The 23698-nt window shown below is 33.9% G+C and overlaps 1 protein-coding gene across 3 annotated transcripts in view; it reads right to left on the bottom strand.

Moving 5' to 3' along the window:
* Window positions 1-4861: 4861 nt before the first annotated feature.
* The window catches only part of LOC148942857 (uncharacterized), a 129359-nt gene continuing 110522 nt past the window's right edge, over window positions 4862-23698 (bottom strand). For all 3 annotated transcript variants that reach the window (XM_089101952.1, XM_089101951.1, XM_089101950.1), the window contains exons 2-6: window positions 21046-21235; window positions 17490-17592; window positions 13146-13308; window positions 10147-10215; window positions 4862-5131 (exon numbers count right to left, since the gene is read on the bottom strand). In XM_089101952.1, the coding sequence (XP_088958078.1) occupies window positions 4964-5131; window positions 10147-10215; window positions 13146-13308; window positions 17490-17592; window positions 21046-21223 (681 nt within the window). In that variant the 5' untranslated portion in view covers window positions 21224-21235 and the 3' untranslated portion in view covers window positions 4862-4963. The remainder of the gene's footprint in view (window positions 5132-10146; window positions 10216-13145; window positions 13309-17489; window positions 17593-21045; window positions 21236-23698) is intronic.

Raw genomic sequence — 23698 nt, 5'->3', positions numbered from 1 at the left:
AAAACGCCCAATTTTAAAAAAAAGGAGGGAAATGCCCCCAAAACCTCAGGTTATCTGAATGAAAATCCCGCCATCAGACTTGACATATCAGAGAAACACGATAGAGGTTTCAAGCTCCTATGTACAAAAATGTGGAATTTTGCATTTTTGGCCAGAAGCAAGACCACGGATGAGTGTTAGCTTGTTTTGTTTTCCAGGGGTGATCGTATTAAAGTGGCTATCCTAGAAGATCCGGAGAGGGCTCATTTGATCAAAAATCATAAGTTCTAGTGCCCTTTTTAAGTGACAAAAAATATTGGTGCGCAGCTAGCTCCCCTCTCACACCCTTTTTTCCTAAAGTCTTCCGATCAAAATTTTCAGATAGCCATGGTGTTCAGCATAGTTGAAAGATCTAATAACTATATCTTTGAGTATGACTTGACCCCCCAGCCCCTGGGAGAAGGGGTACAAGCTATGAATTTTGCCCATTGTTTGTTTGTATATAGTATTGGCTCTTGGGAAGTATACAGATACTTCTTTTTTTGGGGGGGGGGGAAGGATTACGTGGGAGGAACTTTCCATGGAGGGGGAGCTGTATTTACCGGAATTATTTAAAAAACGATCAGAAATTAAATTAAAAAACAAGTTTTTTCAACTGAAACTAAGGAGCAACATGAAAACTTAAAACGAACAGAAATTATTAAGAATATGCTGGGGTTGGCCCCCTCCTCAATACCTCCTCGTTCTTCACGCTAAAGTTTTTTAAAACTTTTAAAAAAGTTTATTATTCTAATTAAATGGTTATTTTGTTTTAGGAATCAACGTTAGATGATAGTAATAAGAAGACAAACTCTACCATTAAAAATGATGGATTAAGGAAGGGGTAACTCCCCTCATGTCCGTAATAATTATGTTCGTTTTAAGTTTCAATGTTGCTCCTTAGTTTTAGTTGAAAAAACTTGTTTTTTTATTTAATTACGAAATAAAACAACTTTATTTCACAAAGTTATAATTCGAGTATTTCGGTTTAACGTCCAAAAACCTCTGTGAACGAAAAAAAAGGGGCAAACTAACTAGCCTATAGTAAACAAAATATGAAAAAAAGTACAAAGCAAAAAAATAAATAAAAAAAACACACAAAAGCTATACAAAACTAAAGAAAACTCACATCTTCGTAACTTCCAGTAGGATGAATAGCATGATAAAGTTTTCTTTCGTTTTGCATAGCTTTTGCGTGTTTTTTTTTTACTCTTCTTTATGTTTTGTTTATTTTACGTTAGTTTCTATGTTCTTGTTCTTTTCCTTTTCTTTCAGTTGATAAAGGCTTCAGGACGTGAACCCGGAAGAATCGGACTTTTATTGTTAGGTAAAAAATATTGTTTTTTTCGTCCTTTTTCCATTGCCTTGTTTAAAATTATACCCGTTTTCTACATTTTCATTTTGTTTTAATTGCAAATAGAAGGCAGTTTGGTCTACGAAATCATATTCTAATACGGTAAATCGATACTTAAACGATCAATCATAAACATATTCTTTCTAACATTGTCGAATGCCATCTTCAAATCTAAAAATACCACATGTAGCCTACCCTTTCTAACTTGCATGTTTTTCAACTAAACAATTTAATTAAAAAAAAAAAACTAAAGGAAAAAGGAATACAAAATCGTGTTGTAAACATTATTTATGTATATTTCGTTCTTTCCCGAGAGGCAAACCATCCGCTTTAAATGTATTTGACCCATTTTCGGACTTCTCACTTTGTTAAACTGGTCATAAAGTCACTGGATTTTCTCCATATCTCTTCCAGCCGACGATATTTATTTATTTGAAGACCCGTCATACAAAAGCAAGAATACTGAACAGTAAAAGAAAACAAATAATAAAACAATTAAACACTTCGCATAATACAAGACGAGCAAATACACGAAAGAAACCACTAAGCGAACGAGTATAAACACAAACATTTACTTTTTAATATGCCCAAGAAGCTAATATAACTTTTTTACAGATGGGGTGCTTAATATTTATCGGTTTAATCAATATTGGTGGTGCCGCCTTTACACTCTCATCAATTTTGCCTTGCGTTTGCATGCCTTGCAAATTTTATACACAGGGTGAATTGAATAAGTGTTTGTTTTTTTTGTTTTTTTTTATAAGAAATTAGGTTTGTTTCACCAAAGTAACTTATCAAATGCTTTGAAAAAATCAGGATAATCTGTATAGTTCAGTTGAATTTATAGCACCACATTTTACAGGGATCTCCCTGTTCCTGAAGTACCAATGCTTTTTTCAAAGGAACTATGAGCCGCTAGCGATCGGGATGTTTCGAATTACCGTTATGGCGTTTTTTTTTTTTCTTAAATTACACCGAAGCGACGATGCTGATGAAAAATAGCGTAAAATCAGTCATCTAATTGGCCTTAGAAATTTAAACTCCGTTTGAAAGAGAAAAAGTCAAATTTAATTGTTCACAAAAATATATAAATTATTCTTCTTGAAACAAAACATTGTCTACGATTTTTTCTTTTAAATTCATTCACTGTCAAAAGTGACCTAGGCTTCAGACACCTTATTTTGACATCCTGTTTTAAAGTCTGCTTGAAGCAAACACTATTTGGAAAATCTCTACAATAATGGCCAAAACCTTCTTTACACTTACAGTTCCTTTTTTCAATATCTCTACAAAGACATATTTTTATAAAAAAAAAAAATACCACTTCAAAATTGGCTGATCCTCTAATTGCTTGAAATATAATCTATTAGAACTTACAACGTGATACAATCCTACATTATTGGATTTCATAAAAACTCTCAGTGTGGGCTTTTACATACTTCCAAGGTTTGTGAAAATAAGGTGTATGTAAGGTTTGTGAGTGCTTGTGTAAGCAAAGCACCAACACGGATATGGTAAAATATCCTCTTTTCTTTTTATTTTTGGAAGATAAATCAATTCTGCACACTTTCATTTTTTTAAAGCTTTTTTAAAGCATTTAAGCTTTTGTTAAGCATTTTTTTTTAGCATTTAAACTGGGTTAAAAAGAAGTGAAAACCCAGGCCACTCAGGGTAACTGATTATCAGTTGTGGTGAGTTAGTTCAGTGAGTGTAAAAGCTGAGTCCAAAGAGACTTAAATAGTCTCTGGGCCTGGTCCCTTTCTCCAAAATTTCGTGATCCTTGATATTCTTCCATAAGTTGCAAATCTTCTGATCGTTTTGCATCGATGAATTCCCCCCCCCCCATTCGAAATTAATTCCTGTCCTTAGCTGCAATACTTGGCTATACTTAAAATAATTAAGTGGATTGACCCCAGATTAAGATGCCAAAATTTGAATCCCATAATTAAAAGACCAATTTGCTAAGCATGATACATTTGGTGAAAGATGGGAATAATGAACAAAAACAAAGTCACGTGGGTCTGGTCTACTGTGGCTACAAAAATGAAGGTTATATTGATTTACTCTTAAGCAACTACTGACGTCTCGATCGATGCATGAATTAACAATTAGGTCATGAAGCCACTTGAAGTATTGAATTTCAGCTGTACTGGGTAGTAATAGCTTGAAATTGCAGAAAAATGGACAAATGTACTTTAATATTAAATTCTTCAGGTATCAAAGATTAGCTTCCAAAGTTTAACTCCAGATATCAAAGATTAGCCTTCAAAATTTAACTAAGTTAAGACCCGAGATTAGCTCTAAAGCTATTAGACTTGATGTTTCAAAATTCATGTTGAACATTAAAAAGAAAAGAAAATCAGACACATAATAACACCACCAGGAGTTGAGATTTTCAGGGAAATGGGAAAATTAGAGTAAACACTTATGGCTTCTTGCAGACGAAGCTTTTATGTTTGCGTTTCCTAAAATTTTGTTGTAATCAACAAGTGTATCTGAAAGAGGCTAAAATAAAACCATTTTCCTCCCCCACTCAGTCATTCACATATGCAATAGCCAACTTAATTTCATAAATTATTTTGTACAATTTGAAGGAAGTTTCTTTTTGGGTAATGCTACGACTACTACTAAACACTCGCCGCAACGTCAAGCCGCCTGAGGCCAACACAGCTACGCACGCTCCTCCTCCATCCTAATTATAAAGAGATGACAACCGTGTCACGCGCAAGACAACCTCACCAATGCCCGATGAGTATTTATATATACTGTAACTGTAGATATACTATTGCTCTATGGTTGTGTCTTTACGTCCCTTTAGGAAAGGTGCTAGTCTATTTACAAGACTTCCTAGAGAGGAAAATATCATTGTTGTTAAACCCAAAGATCGTAGCTAGCAATTTATTAATTTTAAAGGAGAGCACAAATTCGGTCTTTTCAGCTTTTCTTGGGAAGTTTCTTCTGGAGGATCAAAACAAGAAAAAATTATGTAAAATTTCGAACAAGGTCAAAAATTTTTGAATCCAATTACATTTGACATATTATGTACGCATGAGAGGTAGTCTTGGAGCTAGAGAAATTTCAACATGTCTTCTCTTAATTATAGCCCCTCATGTCAAATGTTTGCTTCATATTCCTCAGTATGCCAATCGAGGATGGCTTTTTAGGGATTTGGAAATACAAAGCAGTACTTCCAGTTTCAACATATAAAGAAATAAGTTCCCTTAACTTCTCTATTTTTTCAAAAGTGCAACGGAACCTCCAGTAGCATTACATAGTTCCTCCCCACCTCCTGCCCTGAGGTATTATTAAATCCTAGAATAAGGGTTTACCCTTCAAAGCGGAGTCTGTGCTTTAATGCGGGGCACCGTTAATTACTTATTTTGGGAACTAACTTCATCCTTATTCAGAATACAATGTCACTAATACATTAGTCGATTATTCTAAGCCCGCAAGGACATCCTAACCTCTTTATTAATATTAATATAGACATTTGCAAAATTAATAAAGAATCTATTATCAAAAGAATCAGGACAAACATGACAATGTGTTTGAAAAAAAAAAGAACTAAAGATAAATGATTAATTATGTTTACTAGTTCTCATAGCCATCCGTTAGGTCAAGTAACATAACATTGTAGGCATCTTCGTGCCGTTTTAAGACTCCACTGCTTTCTAGAACATCTAAAAAAGGGCCATACCAATTAGATTTTATCTCAACCCAAGGATTTGCTCCTTTTGTGAAACGAGGTTGCATCAATTCCTGAAATTAAATATTGGTAATATAACATATATAATAATTCAATCAGAATAGCAGAAAAAATGTCAAACCGTAGAAAATCTTTGAAACGAATTACTACAGAGTAGCTTTCACAAAAACCCAAAGAGACTTGTTGAACATTTCAACTTTCGTTCCAGAGAAATTAATTTTAATAGTAGACACAAAACAATAGATGGGATTAATAGAGCTTAGGAAAAGGTTTTGTAGTTAAAACTGACACTGGTGTAAAAGAAGAAAACAATAACGACACAATCATTCTAAACCTTTAAATCGAAAGGTTAGACATTATCTAGATGAGAAAGTACATCTTTTATGTAAATTTCTCGCAAAAGAGAACCACTTAGAATACAATTAATCATCTTATTTTTTTCAGTTTGACTAGGATACTTAACATTTATATTCAAAATTGTCTTATTCTTATCAAAAATTCCAAGAAGATAGTTGTTTGTGGAAAAATGAGTTGAGTTGATCGAAATAATATAGCGAGTTGAAGAATGTAGGCGAAGAATCTCAGTTTGGTAAAAACGTTACGTAATGCCTTTTAAATTAACGCAGTCGAGTTTTACGAACACCAAGGGTCTTTTGGAAGAAGTTGATCCACTTTGCAAGCATTCAGAAACGAATTAACCATAAATCGGGGAGCAATATAGCAATTGCGGTACCCAAGAAATTAAAAGGTATTCAGAAAGAGATTTTTAACTGATTTAATTAGTCTTCAACTGATATAAACTTGCTTAAAACTAGTGTTCATAAAAAAATAAAAAATAAAATTCGAAAATTTATGACTAGCTATCATATTCAGAATTGCCGTAGAAAATTACAGCCCAGTTTGTTTTCAAGATTGAAATAAAGACTAAACCTTGACTGATTGTATCAAACCCCTCTGTAAATAGGCTGTTATCAATTTCGATTCTATGGAGACTACGTCATCTTTTGAAAAGTGACACAGTTTTGCAGAAAGTATCCAGCCTGTTTTGACTCTGAAGTTAGAAAATTAGGTCTGAATATTTCGATAACACAATGTACATAATTGCCGTGACGCTTCTTGCACCATAAATACTTCATTGCACCATACGCTTCTTGCACCAAAAATACTTCATTGCACGTGACGCTTCTTGCACCATAAATACTAGTAAAATCCTTTATTAATACTTTAATTTAGGATTTTTCTCAATAGCGGGCCTTGGGACTCGGTTTGGCCTTTTCTTGTCCTACAGGATTTTTATTGACCGACAAAACAGATGCAGCAACCGACAAAACCGACAAACAGAGCAGTTAAAAACTAAATTAGTTTCGATTGCCGTCATTAGTGTTAAAAAATACAAACTTATTATCTCACTCAAACTGCCTTTTATTTAAGCACGTCCCCCAAATGGCCCTCTGTGTTAACCCGCCTAAACCATATTTATATCAATCTCAAATTTTACGATATAGAGGGAGGATTCCCTACTTAATATCGGGCTAAGGCACGCCTAAGAAAATTCAGTCTTAACTCCTTCCCTCTATAAAGATCTCTGAAAATTCGAATGCTGTGCCTGTTTGTAAAAGTGCATTCAACAGAGACTTGCTATAAATATTTTCAAATGTAGGCAGAACGAAGATGACAGTATTTGTTTCACACACTCAGGCTAGAAACTTGAAATACGATGTACACATATTTGTCTTGGGGATATGCATAGTAAAGATGGAAGACTACACGTTTTATTCTAACCACACTTCTTACCATACCACCATATCTACATACACAAAACCATATAAACACTGCTTATTCGAGAAACTGTTTGATCCACATGCCTGGTAAACGGCACAATCTTTGGATTTATTTGTCAAAGCTCAATTGAAAGACGGCAAATAAAATTCTGTGGCTGATTGATAGTCTAGAAAACACCTGTAGTAATTTACCTTCAATTGCACGCCACTTTCGATAAGTTTTTGGTTGTATTTGTTTTTTAAACAAACTAATGGGAAAAGCCAAAATTTTGTCTAAGAAACAACTATTTTGCCATTATCAGACATTCCTTTTCCAATAATAACGAGTTATCAGTAACACAGATACACGTCACATGCTAATTAACTTCTATATATTTAGAATTCAGTAACATGACGAAATTATATGTAATTTTTTTTCCTTTAAGATAAATCGTTTTTAAAGCGATACAAATTATTATAGGAAATAATAGCTCGGGGATTATTGCATAAGAGTTATATGACAACAAAATGTACCTCATATCGTATTTGAATTTCAGTGATGTATAAAATAGCAATAACTTTTACTTTATATTCAGAAGATAAACGATTCTGAACGAGAATAAACCTCATCGCAATAATAAGACCTATTAAGGGATTATCAAGTCCACGTTTGACGACAGGAAGGCCAAGCTATTAGTAAGCTCAGTAGCAAAATATAGGTACACAATGTTTACTATGCATTTATTTATGAGGTAAATGATTATCAGGGAGCTAAAAACATCCAAAGAAATGGCATTTACAATTACATTCAATTATTAGATAATTATCAGATGTGCTGTTTAAGATATTGGAAGCAGACTATCAGTAGCTCAGATGTACATAAAGTTAACAAACTCAAGAAACCCTTAAGTGTAAATTTTGGTAGAAATCAAACACAGCTGGTGAAATGTGTGCTTGTTGCCTTTTGACCGAAGATAGTCCCAATGGGATCTTAAAGATTCTTAATTTAAATCTTCAAGACAATGCCCTAGAGCAGTGGTTCTCAAACTTATTTAGACACTGTACCCCCTTTTACCCACAAAACATTTTAGGTACCCCTTCTCAGTTACCGGTACAACTATAGCTAAAATAGAAATAAGATTGCCAATCCTAGAGTTAAAGGGTTTTTTTTTTTTTGTTGGCCAACCGCGTATCCCCTAAATTTTTTTTTATACCCCCAAGAGGTACGCGTACCACAGTTTGAGAATCCCTGCCCTAGAGAATCCCTTAAGAATCAGGAGTCAAAAGATGTAAAACCTAGACACACACATATAAATATATTTGTAATTTGAGAGGGGAAAGGGCTAAAACATGTTGCCACCACAGTTGTAGTAACTGTGAAAAAAAAAACTATTAAAAGACGAAAGGAAGTATGCAGAGCAAAATCTCAATATTAAAGCATTATCCTTTTAAACTGTTTATAATCATGGACGAAGAAATCAACCTGGATCTAGTATCATTGCTCTTTTTTCTCTTCCTAATCTGGGTTGAATTGACCTTCAATTTAGGTCTTATAATGAAATTTCGTTCGAAAACAAAAAGTTTGAAATTGTAATCTAGAGTAGCTTTGAGGTAGTAAAAAAACCCTTAAACTAAACCTTAAATCAATCCATATTTTCAAACTAAAACCAATACAAGTCCATTCCATGTATAGAAATAGTATAAGGAGTATCACAGACCGACATTACGAAGGGAAAACTAAGAACAATGGGAGCCGGGATCAGTAGAACTGACTCGGACCACAAAAAATTGAATCAAGTCAAATTATAGTCTATCAAAACATAAATAAATCTATGTAGTCTAAGAATTCGTGTTATTACACCAGAAGGTTATCACCCCTAGTAATGAATTGCTAGTTTTTTGCCACTTAGCTTTTTTTGTTATCTAAGAATAATTAAGGCCACTTTATAACTCCAGACCTGGGTTTTCTATTTTTTCCTTCTAGTTTTCAAAAGTAAAAAGTTACTTTTTCATTTTGTTTATAATCATAGCAAAGAATTCAACTTGTACCTAGTACCATTAATTTTTCCCCCTTCCTAATTGACCTTGAAATTAAGTTTCATAATTCAATTTTCAAATTGGAAGTCTAAATTAAAAACCAAAGTCGAAACACACTATACAAAAGAGGAATTGTTGACTCCTTTTCATTGATTATTAAAACCATAAAAAATGTCACATGCCCAAAAACCTCGCATATCAAGGAGAAATCGAGATATTGGGGATCCCCCAGTCAAGAACCCTGCACGAGGCCATCGAAGTTGAGCGAAGTCTGAACTAGGGTTGAATTAAAACATCAAGTTTCTTCAGTTAGTGCCAACATTATTCCTGTTAATGAAAATCAAGGACATTCTTACTTTTAACAACTTATATATCTGACACATTAGTCATGATTTAATCCACTCTTCTCTAATATCAATAAGAAATGTCAGAAAATTAGATCAAGCACATAGTTATGGAAAGATCAGATGGTTCAGAAAAGATAACAAACATTCGAGAGAAAAAATGCGTTTTTAAGTAATTATTAACCTTAGTTGCAATTATCTACAAGAAAAATAGCTGTTGCCAAGTCATACACTACGCGTCTCTTTTTCGTTTCATTTTATTCTAAGCTACTAAATAAGTATTTTTGGAAAATACTATTTAAGGCTTCAGGGCATAACTGTAAACACGGAGGTAATGGATAATAAGAGAAAATATTGCAAAAAACCCTTAAAAGTACCTCCCACCCATTTAAGCACAGGCATACTCTATAGAAAGAATTTAAGAAACAAATGAAAGCATTTAGGATTTAAATTCTTTTTTATCATGGGCTCCTTCTTTCCCCCAACTCCTAAGTTTTAGAGTCTCAAAAGAAGCCTAAATTTGGTTAAAAAAAATTCCATAACAAAATAAAACGTATTTGTGCAATATTGTTTTGTTGGCGGCGATAAAAGCTACAGACAGCGTAGCTCCAAATCGATTCTAGCTAAGCCCCAACTAATATCTCTAACATGACGACACTCTCTTCTCTCTGTTCTCAGAGCTCAACTATTACGTTCTGGGAGTAATTAAAGCTTATAGTGAAAGTATCTACTTCATAAAATGAATTTGAGGGTCTAAATTCGTAGCTCCGAATCAATTCTAGCAACGCCCCCACTAATGTCTCTAACATTACGACCCCCCTCTTCTCTCTCAAATCCAAATTTTGGGCTTTAATCACAAGTCTAGGCTGTAAGTACCTGTCTTCCAGTACTGAAAAACCACTTTGTTATTAGTTTATAAATACTTACTCTTAATAAAGAGTTGAATTTCAAGAATCCAGGTGGTGGAACGCCGCAAATTGAAGTTGAAACATATGACTGCAAAGATAGTAAAAAAAGAAATGAATTGTTTAATAGACAAAATAAAAATTTGTTCTTTAATTTTTGAAATTGATAAATACTGGCTGAAATTTCTATGCTGTTACACAAACGAATTTCAGTCCGCCTTTCGGAATTTTTCAGCACAGGAAAGAAACAATTATTCCTTCTTACATAATTTGGGAACTGCAAGGAATCTTTGTTTGGTTTTCTAAATCCCTACAAAGTTACGAAAATTTGTTTTACAAGACCAACATCATATAAAGGAAGATAAGGGACATTCAATTTAAAATGCTCTCAAATTTAAAATTAACTTAATTTATAGCTATATTGGCTTTGCAACTCATAATTTACTGTCTTGCCAATGTGAGTATGCTACCGCCGTAGTATGCTACTACGGCGGTAGCATACGGAGAGTAGTATGCTACCGCCTAAGCTACTCTCAGGTATTCTTATTCCTATCGGTTAGATTGTGTGGTAGTGATTTGGCCTTTGGAAGGAGATACCATTACCCTGGTTCTATTTTTAAGGAGCATTTGCTTGATGTTTTTATATTCAATTATAGTATAATTATTTATATTATAATAATAATAATTTATTATAAGCCAAAAAACAGGCCATACAGCACAGTATTCTTAAATACACTCCACAAGAAAAATAACATAAATATCAAGATACACTCATTGATGTCAACGCTTCCTTTACATATTTACATAACTGCCTGATTGTCCTATTTACAGTCGTGTTCAGGATCCCCGGGAACACCAAGTTACCACCCTCAAAATACTTTTCCCTTAATAGAGAAAGTTGCTGGCACTCGGTGAGAATATGGGCCACATCCTCAATACCTAGGTTATATCTGGGGCAAGAGTAATCCGCATCTGCATCTGGGGCCACGCTTTTTCTTTCAAATACTCTTTTTCTATTTTTTAGTGGCAGGCAATTCGCTCGAATCCGAAACCAAGTCCTCAATGTCTCTCCCGGTAATCCTAGTTTAAAATAATATTCAAATCCAAATATCTCTTTTACATGGGAATAAAACTTCAATGTTTCAGATGTTTTAACTGCCAGGGTCCACATTTGGATTTCGTGGTCTTTTATTCTTTCTACAATCATAGCCAAAAACGACTCACCCTGATATATTATTTATCTATACTTTATTATTTATTATATTCGATTATATGTATTTGCTTATATTCGTCATGCTTTGCGGTTATCTCAGATGTATTCTACTGCCTCGCTTGTTTATTTATTCTATGGATGATAATGAAAATAACTTGCTAGGTTTTATGAAACACCTAGTTTTGAGTTATCTCTTCTTTGCAATCATTATTTCATGCTCAATTTAATCTTAAAATCTTTTTTTCCTTTTTTTCTTTTTTACATAAGTTACCTCGCTATACTGTGGCTACTGATAGGTGTCTGAAATTCCATTTGCCTAAGCTACACATACCCTTCTGTGCTTCCATTTACACAAATTGAGAATTAGAGGGAGGGGTGGGAGTGGCAGCTCCCCTTGTGCCTCATATATTCCTAAATATTTCATAATTGTTTTAATGCCAATTTTTACTTTTACCCCGCCCCTCTTAATATTTCTAGGACTCGAAATTTGGTCTTAAAAATCGAGGTAAATAGACTATGTCTCCCCACTCCCCAAAAAAAAAGTCCGGTTCGTCAATCTACCATAAAAATGCAGGAAAGAAAACTCTTAACTCCCTGAACAAAAATTATTTTGAATACAACCCCACAAACACCCCTCCCCCCACCACCAAACTAAAACTCTTTTGCAAAACTCAATTTATCTAATTTATCTGATAAGAAGTTGGTTACACCGTATAACTTCTAATGAAGTTTATACGAGGCTTTTGAAATTGGTTACACTATTTGCATTTTCTGTTTACTCTTATCACTTGTCTATTTTTGTGCAATATTATCGTTTACAAAAATAAACTATTGAATTAATTTGATGAAATTTTTCTAGCTAGACTAGCTTTTCTATTCCCAAAGGGGAAAAAACTAATATTGTAATAACTATCAACAGCATCTAAAGGTAAATTCATATTTTTGAGGCACATTTACCAGGATGAATTAAAAAAAAGAACCTCCTTAGAAAGTAGTTGAATGAAGGTATATGGCAAGGAAATGTCAACCTTTTTAATACGCTTTGTGCAGCTAAAGGTGCTTACATAGAGGTCTTTTAAATAAAGTCGAAAAAAAACTTTCACAAACACCGAAAAAAAAAACTAAAGATATTTTGCTATGGATTGTTTTAATTGTCAAAAGTGTTTATGAAGACCCTTTATATGCTTTATCCAACCTTTCTAGAAATTTCCAACATAATCCGTGTCAGAGTTGAGGTGACAGGACCTACTTGTCGTAAACTCACTCGTATTAATCACCAAATTTCACAAAAGGCTTTGCTTGGTGATCAGTTTCAATGTGGGACACTTTCAAACTCCATAAATCACATTGCTAAACATGTTAAAAACGTATTTCAGCCATTTCATACGATAGAAAAGATATGAATAGTAGTATACAATTTTTATTAAGATTGGGCTATAAAAAAAGAAAAAAAAGGGATTAAATACTTTCAGAAAGGACAAAAAGAATGAATGTCTTTTCTAAGACTAGACTTCCCCGTAGAAAACTGTCAAAAAATGAAAAGAAAGGAAAAAATTGAAATGAAAAAATGAAAAAAAATAGTAAAGAAGAAAAAAGTGACAAAACTCCTCAACATTTCCATTATTTTTCCAAAGTATGAAGTCTTTTTAATTGCTTTTAATATGATGTATTTAGGACAAGAATTTTCTTCTGAGATTTCTCTAAAATATTTGCTGCGTGCACCCGTAAGAATATTTGAAATACGAGTAGAAACAGAGGACAAAAGGCCATAGCTAATTAAAACTAGTTCAAACAAATTAAACACTTACAAAGTGCTCTTGATAGAGATTAAGCTTCTTCTCGAGATCGGCTAGTTCTTGCGCCCTAGATTCCTCGTTTTTCCTTTTCTTTTCTTCTGATGTCATGCTCTCTTGTTGAATAGACGGCTTCCACGAGATCATTTCATCAAAGCGTTTGGAGTTGCACTTCAGCCTTAAAAGGAAAGTCAAAGTGTAAACTAAATTTTTTGGGGGTTGCACAGCGACTATTCACAATGTGGTTCGTTCTATACTAGGTTCTTTACCGGGAATTCAAAAACACGTTCCATTCAAGTGTTGTAAAATGAAAGGATTCCACGTGATCACTTCATCAAAGCATTTGGAATTGCACTTCGAGGTGCAGTGACGAAGTTTCGTCACTCGAGTCATAAAAGGGAAATTAACAAATAATACCCAAAGACGCTGGAAAAAGGGCCTCTTAGGTTCTTGGTGCTTAGCCTATAAATACCCCAGTACTACTACTACTAACAACTCACAGTAGCAACAAACGGCCTGAGGCCAACACAACTACGCACGCTCCTCCTTCATTTCAATCTATTCAAAGCCTCCCTCTTTACACCCTCCCAGGGAGTTCCCATTTCCTTTACATCTTTCTTCATGACATTCTCCCACCCCAACCACAGACGACCTGCTTTCCGTTTAGTCCTAGACGGTTGGCCGAATAGGACAATCTTCGGCAATCTGTCATCCTGCATCCGCAGAACGTACCCTAGCCACTTCAGCCTTTCTCTCATTATAACCCTAGAAAGTAGGATTGAACCACACAACTTGAAATACCCCACTGCTTACAGATTTTTTCAATTAAAAGAAGAATTGCCGTTTTCCACCTTGTATGTACATATACCCTTTCGTTTTAAACTACCAAATAAATTGAATAAAAAAGATTGTCAGGTTTATTTTAAGCCCTTTAAGGGTATTAGACCATATACCGACAATGCAAAATGCAACAACTGCAATGGCATATTTCATTTTGATTCCAGATGTCCCATTATAATAGAAATACTATTTTTTTTCTACGACTGTTTCCATGGATCGAGATACCGCTTTGCTAGTACAAAAAAAAGAATAAAAGAAGAAGAAAAATAGCTACGGAAGCTTTTTGTAGCTTCTGCTCATATATAGCTCAGTTCTCTTTAGTTGAATTACAACACAGCTTGCAAAAAGAAGGAAAAAAAGCAAAAAAAAAAAAAATAAAAACAGAAGGCGTACATCAACACTGGATGTTTAATTTACATGATACTTCCAACTAGCTCATTGGCGGCACAGTGGTTTTATGCTCTACTTTGCGATACGTGGCTCTGGGTTCGATTCCGGCTGGCACAATTCTGGGCGACAGGCTACCTGACTCTGTGAAAAAGACCCAGTAACTGAAACGTCGATTTAACACCCTATGCACCATCAATGGCTCTGGAGGATATTTTTTTTTTATCGTTTTTATGCTTCTAACTACCGATGCACCCGAAAATTTTAATTACAAGTGTAATAAATCCCATGCCCCTGGTAAAATCTTTATATCTAGAATCATGTAAGTAGTTGCCAAAAATTCATAGTGTTTTAGAATCGTTTTTTTTATTATGTTTTGTTGATTCCAGGTCCCCACAAAAGATTTTGCACACCTTTTTACTAATCCAATGCTGCTCTTAAATTGGTATTGAAAAAACAAATATCGTCAGGATTCCTCTAAACGTTTAAGAAATCCCCCTCCCTCCCGTTGTAGTTCCATTTTTTTGTTAAAGTTTTTACGAGTTTTAGTTACGTATCCCTAAAAAAAAAAGAAAAAAAAAGAAGAAGTTACTGGACATTTGACAAAGATTGAAGAAATATGGCTAAAGCTCAATTTTTCAAAAATAATAAAACCAGTTTCTTTGTCATTTTTTACAATGTAACAGGCATAATTGTCAGTATATAATGTAGATTGAACCTAAAAAAACAAATATTTGATAGCTTTTACTTAATATCTTTAATTTGCGCAATCACCTTTTACCTGCCTTTTGTCTTTAAGATTCACCAGTTATGATGAGCATTGTTTTAAATTCCGATCTATACTATAATGATGGTAAAGCTGTTCTTAGGAGCAAAGTTGTCCTTACGAAACCATCCCTTGTCTCTCCTCCACATACATTAATAATGGAATAGTAGAAGCAAATAGTTCTCCTGGTCCTTGTGTAGACACACTGCTCGTTCCTGGCACTAGTGCAATTTTGCACTTGGACCAATCAAGAAGTTCAGTGTACTTTGAAGCTCCAAAATCGATGGTCGGTCGTTGGAAAGTTCGCACCGATTTCCCTTTTAGTTGGTTTTCTTCATTTTATCGATCTTCGAAAAGCTAGCTGTCATGTATACTTTTTAATCTAGTACCATTGAAATAAAAAGATTTTCAGGATCACAAAATACACATTCCTTGGATTACCAGGGTAAATTATTTTACGTACTCTATCGGGCAGCTGTATTGCTTTTGTATCAACTTAAACACCTGAACCACTCCAAACTTTACGGAGGGATGCATTTAATTCCAAACTATACTGAAGTGTATATCTTCATAATATAGCTGACGAGCTATTTAATTCCTTCAAAAGGTTTAACTTCAGAAATTTATAGTTTTAAGATCCCATTTGCAAACAGAATCTTAGGTTACTAAGAGGATCAAGAGCGAGATATGGCGCACATCCTCCTGTCTTGACTGCTAGATAAAACACTAAGTAAATACTGTTGGTCCTTGCTTAAGTCACTTTGGTCTCCTTAGGAATCGTTTCAAAATCAGCAGAATGGAGTTTTTCACAGTCAGTCGACTATTTACCAATTTGTTGGGTCAAATTCTGTGGGTTCTTCAGTATCATTATCTAAACTTTCAAATGAATGTGTGAACGGAAGTTTGTTAAAATGTACTAAAAATATAAATCATTGCAAAGAACAACCAAGTTTAAGTTCAAGGTCACAAATAACCCCAATGTTTGTCGCTGTTCCGTCCCATCCAATGGCAAAAAGTTTAACAAAAATTTATTGTTTTCTAAAAACCAAAAAACTGACTGTTTCATTTCCAATGGCCCTTGGAGGTTTCAAGTGTTCCTGGTACTTTTCACCAGGCTGTTAAAACAAGCTGAGGTGATCCTCTTTTCTTAGACTGTAATAAATTTTGTAACCATTCTTTTCCTGATCAAAAATGTTATCTTTTGTCCAGCCAATAACTCTACATTTGCAGAGTCTGATTGTAAAGAGTATCGATTTAATGATTTTCTCGTCTCACCTTGGCCATTTCTGTTACTAGAGGACATATCTCCTTCATTTATCATGCCTACATCTTGAAAAACGCTTGCTGGTCAGTTTCTGTTCGTTTTCAGTTTTTGACAATAATTCAAAATTTAAGCTTCATATGCAAACAGAACATGTCATCTGAACATTACAAATATTTTTTGGTTGAAACTAAGTTATATACTAACAGTTTATGGCTGTTTAATTATGAAAAATTACAAAAATATATTATTTGTTCAAATTTCAATTTTTAGCATATTATTTCAATTTTCCAGCGTCATGTGCAAACTGAAGGTACGAACTTATAATTTTTTAATATTTTTTCCCCAATTGAGAGTAGCGCACTAAAACTTTTGAGTTGACGTGATTCCGGAAAAAATCAATTTTTCTAAGCCATCCTAATTTCCCAAAATCCCAAACTCAGGACTGGAATCCATAGATCTCGAGGAAAATCTTGATCGCTGGTGGCCCAGTTCTTGCATGCTTATACGGATGCTATGAAGCTAGCTTATACGGACATTCTGTCGACAAATCTTGCCCAAAATTAGGTTAAGGAATTTTAGCCCAATCCCTAATCAAATTATTCATCTTTTCTTACAGAGCTCTTTGTCATTTGTCAATCATTATTTATTCATCAACGATATAAATTCCATAAGTATATAAAAAAAAAACTCATTTGTCAGCTGGTAAGATTGTTTACGAGTTACAGTCAGTTAGTCTTACGATTTACAGTCTTTCCAGGAATACTGGCATACGAGTTAAAGACAACACACTAAAAAAGCTAATGAGTTAAGACAAAAAGCTAAAAAAAAAAAAAAAAAAAAAAAAAATTATAACAACCATGAAAATTTGATGAAAAATAAAAAAAAAGGGTTATAATTTTCTGGGACTCCGTCTGAAATCCAAATATCAAACTATAGTTTAATCTAGTTTTTAAACATTTTTAGTTTGGCTTAGCAATGTTGACACAAAAGCTCCCCCCCCCCTTTTTTTTCTTGACAAGGTGTCATAATCAAACTTTAGAATAGCCCACCTATTGGGCGAATGAACGAATACTAAACTTTTTGTGTTTTTTTTTGTACTTACATCTTAATGTTTTCAGAAATAGAACTGTCAATTGGATCACTTTTGGATATTTTCAAAACTTCCATCACAGCTACGGCAGAGTCAGTGGACAAGTTTCTGAGACCTAAAATTAGAAGCTAGATTTATATAATATTCTGCCATACTAAGGCTAAAAAGTGTGTCGTGGAAATACAATACTTGGTAATGAGCATTTTGGCAAAGCCATCAATTGCACTCAGTTCTTTTTTTTTTAATCGTGTAAATAACTTATACAAAACCCCAGTAATTTAACTATTTGTAAGTTCAGTATTGTAATATTTTTTTCTTTTTGACACCCAAGGTCCGTGCCACCACAGGGTTAAGATCATATGGCCGAACACTATTTAAACAAACTAATTAAAACAAGGGTCTCAGATATAAATTTTAGAAATAAAGATTTATGAACTGTAAAAATGAAAAGCTCAAAAAAGAACCATAGGCCCATGGGCTGGTATAGACGTGTAACCCTTATTCGGAGACTATTTAGCGAACTATGCGAATGTTTTAAATATTAAAACAAATATAATTACGGTTGTACTGTGACTATCCATCACCAAAACACATCAAGTAGGCCTACAAATTTCACAAATAGTGTTTAATTTATCCTAAGACTACTTCTTCAATGTTCCCGAGCTTACATACACACAACAATTTATGAAAAATTAAGAAATCACAACAGAACAAATTAGGAAACACACATTAACATGATACATAGCAAAAAATATCTTATGGTAATTTATCTAGGAAATAAATGTAATTCCATATAAATAATAATAATTAATAAAAACTTTTCCTTCTTTCTAATCCCTTCTCTATGTATGCACCAACTCGAAATATTGTGGTTGGGTTAATACTTTGCAGAATACCATGAAGCAACAAATCAATCTCATGTGAGTATTTCCTCCTTAAATCAAAGAGCACCGGGCACTTCCGGAGAAAATGGCCCAAGTCTTCATCCTTATCTTTACAAAGAGGACAAACATACCGACCATCAGGATGTACTATCCCCCTGTCGAACACTATTTGTCTGCTCAGGATTGGAAGGCAATTCGCACTATGCTGAATCCATCGACATAAAATCATAGCCGGTAAATTCAATTTAAAATAAATTTCCTCTCCAAAACTAGGTTTAACCTGATTTTTGTGATTCAATGTAGCAGAGTTTAATACAAGCCCTTACCAATACTGAGTTTTTTTTCCCTCTAAGATAAATCATACCTGGGTTACTCTATGTCTCGGTAGATCATGGATACCGAGACTGTCATCTCATAAGTAAGGCATTACCAATTTGTCTAACAATGACCTAAGTTGGGACGGCCACGACTTTTTAGAACCATAACTCAACATCTGATAATATGCAGCTTTTACTAGTCTATCTTCATTAAACCTAATGAACTTCAACCAAAATCTAAGCATCAAAACAGACCTACGTAGTTTTAACGAAAGCAGGCCCATATCACCTTTCAGAATCTGTGAATTAGTTGTCTGATTCTGATGTAATCCAAACAGTCTTTTATAATACTGGAACTGGAGGGAGTCCAACTTCTGTGCCGCTTCTCCGCCCCAAATCTCTGCTCCATATTCTATTACTGGTAAAATTTTTGTATTCTTCTATGCATTTTTAGGTTTTTAATTCCCATTATCGTTGGATTTCTAAAAATTGCAGACATGGCCACTTTGCCTCTATTCATTATTTCATCAACATGACTCTTTAAACTTCCATTTTCCAATAAAGTAAATCCTAAATATTTTATTCTTTTACTTACTTTCAGTTCTTTATTATTAAATTTAGATCTATAATTATCTTCGCCCTTTGCTTTCCTTTCTTTTAAAATAACAACTTCACTCTTTTCAACATTCAGCCTTAATTTTTTCATCTGCAAATATTCTTCTATAAGACTCAGAAGCGATATAGACGTAAACAATGTCGACTGACTGCAGACGTAATTTAGGAGAAAAACGATAACTCTTCCAGGCTTCAGACTGGAGAATTTCGGTTATGGAAATGACATGAAGCGAAAACACAAATGGGAAGCATATAGATAAACACAAAACTGGCAATTACACAACTCCCCCCCCCCTCGTTACTGATCAAATGTTCAAGAAATATTTCAGAAGCGATTTTCCATTTCCCGAAACGTGAACGTATATAAAAAATAATACGCATATTTTGTCCCAAGGTGGATCCAGGCTCTTGAGTCTGCCACTAAGGTTACCTAGAATTTTTTTTCGCGGAAGTGAGGGGGGTGCAAAGATTAAACGTTTATCTCAAGAGTAACGCCAGTATTTTTCAAAGATTGCGAAATTTTATATACATTTTGAAAATTACTCAAAAATACGAGAAGATGATTTCCAAATTCAGAAATTCTGAAGAGAAAAAAGCCGATTCTTTTCAAAATAATATTATTCGATTCTCAAATTTCAAAAAAGAACTTTGAACATAGTATATTTTGAAAAAAAATCATAAAATGGGTAAGCAATGAAATTGATGAGAAGATTGTACTGAAAAACAACTAGAGTAATTAAAAACATTATTTGAATATTTCTAGCACATTAACTTTTTGAAAAGATAACACTCTAACTGGTGGAATAATTGTATTCATTGAATTCCATGAAGTTACAGCAAGATTTCCGTAGACTTACACAACACCCCCAAATTTAAAACAAGGTTAAATGATCGAAAAAATAGTGTTATCTTTGCATCTATCTTTCGAGCTGATGCTTTCTTCTGAAGGGTCAGTGGGGATCCTTCAGAGGATATTTTCCTCTTCTTTTCACAGTCTGCATACCCAGTAAAAAAGGGTTTCATATGGATAGATCATGTCAATTATTATGAATAGTTTTTTGTTTTTTCTAAAGAAGCAGTTCACACTAAAAACATCACAATTTAACTTAACGCTCAAGTCTCTTTGAAATATTTAATAAAGTGTGTCACTAAACTGCTTTTAGAGTATTCTAACATAAGGATTCTAAGTGACAGGTCTAATTTATTTTTTAATTCCATGTTTTTTTCCCAAGGTGATTTATATGAACATTTTCAGGGGGCTCATTTGAACCCAAGCTCTTAACAAAATGTTCTGATTCTTTGTATTTTGCATATTTTCGTAATTCCATGAGCCCACTCCTCCCCCCAAAAAATAATCAAAGCAAACATATTCAAGCAAAAAATTTGAGCATGATTTTAATTTCGTTTGTAGTAAAAAAAATTTGAATTCTAAGCATCACCAACAAAGAAGCTCATTATAATAAATACAATCAGAAAGTACAACATTTTTTATTTAAAAGATGAAAAAAGACGGTGGAATCGTTTAAGGAATTTGGAAAATTTTCTCAATTTCAATTCTAGGAGAAGAGACAATTTCCCAATATTATAACTAATGGTCCCATTTCTAGAGATCTTATTTTCTTTGTTCCATTGTTTGCATAGCAGGTAAAATACAAAAATTAAAACAACATACATAAGCACAGCAAAGTTTATTAGATCCTTGAAAAAAGATGAGAACCAATTTCCAATAGTAATTAAAGAGAATTGACTTACCAGAACAGTCTATGCTTTCGTTCTCTAGAAACATAAAATCCCTCAAGAGGTCCGATGGAGAATCACTAATGAGACTTATATCATTGCATGGCAACTCCAAGATTTCTTTCCTAATGTTGTCACATATTGTCTCCATTTCTTGGATTGCTTTGTTCACTATCTCATCTGTGATATCCATTATGGAACTGACCTTTGAAAATTATTTCGTTTTTAATTTGTCATTTATCATTGTTCAGTTGCTTTTGGTACCAAAAAGTCATTTCTTTAGGTGTCTCATTATTACCCAAAGAGAAAAATGTTTTTCCTATACAGCCCACTAAGAGACAAGAAGGGTGTTAGAAAATATAGTTTTATGGTTTGCTAAAAGAGTAAAGAGATGAATGTTATCATGATAGATATCTAAAGGATATTAGAGTCTAAAGTGTGTCATTTTTTTTGCTGTTTGTAGCGCTCAATGTCTTAGCGCTTTAGAAATATTAAAAAAAGCTTCTAAAGTAAAATTTTGGAAAATTTTGAGTTTGGGGGAAGGGGGATTTCAAAAATATCTTTCCTTGACATAACTTGTCCTCTAAAGTTGATTCTGATGTTTGTAGTGCTCTATGTCTTAGCACTTTAAAAATATTTAAAAAAGCTTCTAAAGTAAAATTTTCAAAAATTTTGAGTTTGGGGGGAAGGGGATTTCAAAAACATTTTCTCATAACATAATTTGTCCTCTGAAGTCGATTCTGATATTTGTAGTGCTCTATCTATTAGTGCTTTATAAATATTTAAAAAACTTCTTAAGTAGAATTTTGGAAATTTTTGAGTTTTAGGGGGGGGGGATTTTAAAAACATCTTTCAATGACATAACTTGTCTTCTAAAGTAATTCTGTTGTTTGTTGCGCTCTATCAATTAGTGCTTTAGAAATATTTAAAAAGCTTCTAAAGTAGAATTTTAGAAAATTGTGAGTTTGGGGGAAAGGGGGATTTCAAAAACATCTTCCCATGACATAACTTGTCCTCTAAAGTCAATCCTGATGTTTGTAGCACTCTATCAATTAGTGTTTTAGAAATATTTAAAAAGCTTCTAAAGTAGAATTTTAGAAAATTGTGAGTTTGGGGGGAAGGGGGATTTTAAAAACCTCTTCCTGTGATATAATGTGTCCTCTGAAGTCGATTCTGATGTTTTTAGCACTCAGTCTATTAGTGCTTTAGAAATATTTTAAAAGCTTCTAAAGTAGAATTTTCGAAAATTTTGAGTTTGGGAGGAAGGGGGATTTCAAAATATCTTCCCATAACATAATTTGTCCTCTAAAGTCAATTCTGATATTTGTAGCGCTCTATCTATTAGTGCTTTAGAAATATTTAAAAAGCTTCTAAAGTAGAATTGTAGAAATGTTTGAGTTTGGGGGGGGGGATTTCAAAAACATCTTCCCATGACATAACTTGTCCTCTAAAGTCAATTCTGAAGTTTGTAGTGCTCTGTGTCTTACCTAGACCCCAGCACCATGCCGGTGCATCAACCAAACACCTCCAACGAGAGGCTTGTTTGACCACTGCTGAAGTGTCACAACATTGCTGGCGCAATGCCGGAAGAGACGGCTGTGTTTGGTTGACTTTGAATTAATTTTGCAGCAATTCCTTATTGTGTCAACCACAAAGTCAAAGCTTTTCTTTTCTCATGTGGTTTAAGTATTTCGATTTTCCTGATTAGAAATCAGGCAGGGCTTGCACTATTCCCAAATTTTCAGGGATTTCCCCAAAAATCTATGTGCCACTCCAAAAAAATTTTGGTTTTTCAGCTAATGCTGGATGGATTTTGGCTCACACTGCATGAAAAATTAAAACACAATTGGCATATTAGTTTTGGCAGATTTATTCCAGATATGAAGGGTCACCCCTCCTCAATCCCTTTTTTATGCTAAAGCTGTTAGCACTTTTAAAAAGTTTCCTATTCTAATTAAAAAGCCCCTGTGTTTCAATTTTAGTAAACAGTCAAACTGTAGCATATAGAGTAAGGTACTGAGGAGGGGCAACCCTTCATATATGGCATAATTTCTGCTTGTTTTTTGAATAATGCTGCTAAATCTGGCTCACCCTCTATGATTTATACCCCTCCCCTTGGAACTCCTCCGTGGAAATTTCATCCAACATAAAGTGCACCTCCCTCCATCAAATTCCCTCCAGACAATTCTTTCCTTGCTAAGAATCCCCCCTCTTTGTAAAATTGCTTGTGGACAATTCACCCTGAAAAATTCTCCTTAACATTTTTTCCTTGGAATAAGACTGTAATCTATATATTGGTTTCTTGGCCACTCCAGAAATTCCCCCTTTGGTGGAAATTTTTTCCCAGAAAACAATATTTCCCCCAGAATATTCACTCATCTGAAATTTCCCTCCCAAAGGAAAATTCTCCCATTAGAAATCCACCTCGAGCCCAACTTCCCCCCTGGCTAAGGTGCATCATAGCACTTTTAAACGTTTTATGGAGAGTCTGTAACTACAGGAAGTCCATGCTAGTGTTTCAATAAACTCAACAGAAACTTTATGAGCGCATGGACCTATAAAAACAAAAACATCATCTCATAACATAATTTGCCCTCTAAAAACAATTTGAATTTGTTTACTGGTCTATCTCTTGTCAAATCCTTTCCCTAATTAATAAAGTTTAAAT

Source organism: Artemia sp. Qi Xiang Cuo, chromosome 16 (genome assembly GCF_049724085.1).
Source record: "Artemia sp. Qi Xiang Cuo chromosome 16, ASM4972408v1, whole genome shotgun sequence".
Lineage (NCBI taxonomy): Eukaryota > Metazoa > Arthropoda > Branchiopoda > Anostraca > Artemiidae > Artemia > Artemia sp. Qi Xiang Cuo.
Note: the sequence above shows the minus strand (reverse complement) of the source record. Positions and strands in the feature narration are given on the sequence as shown.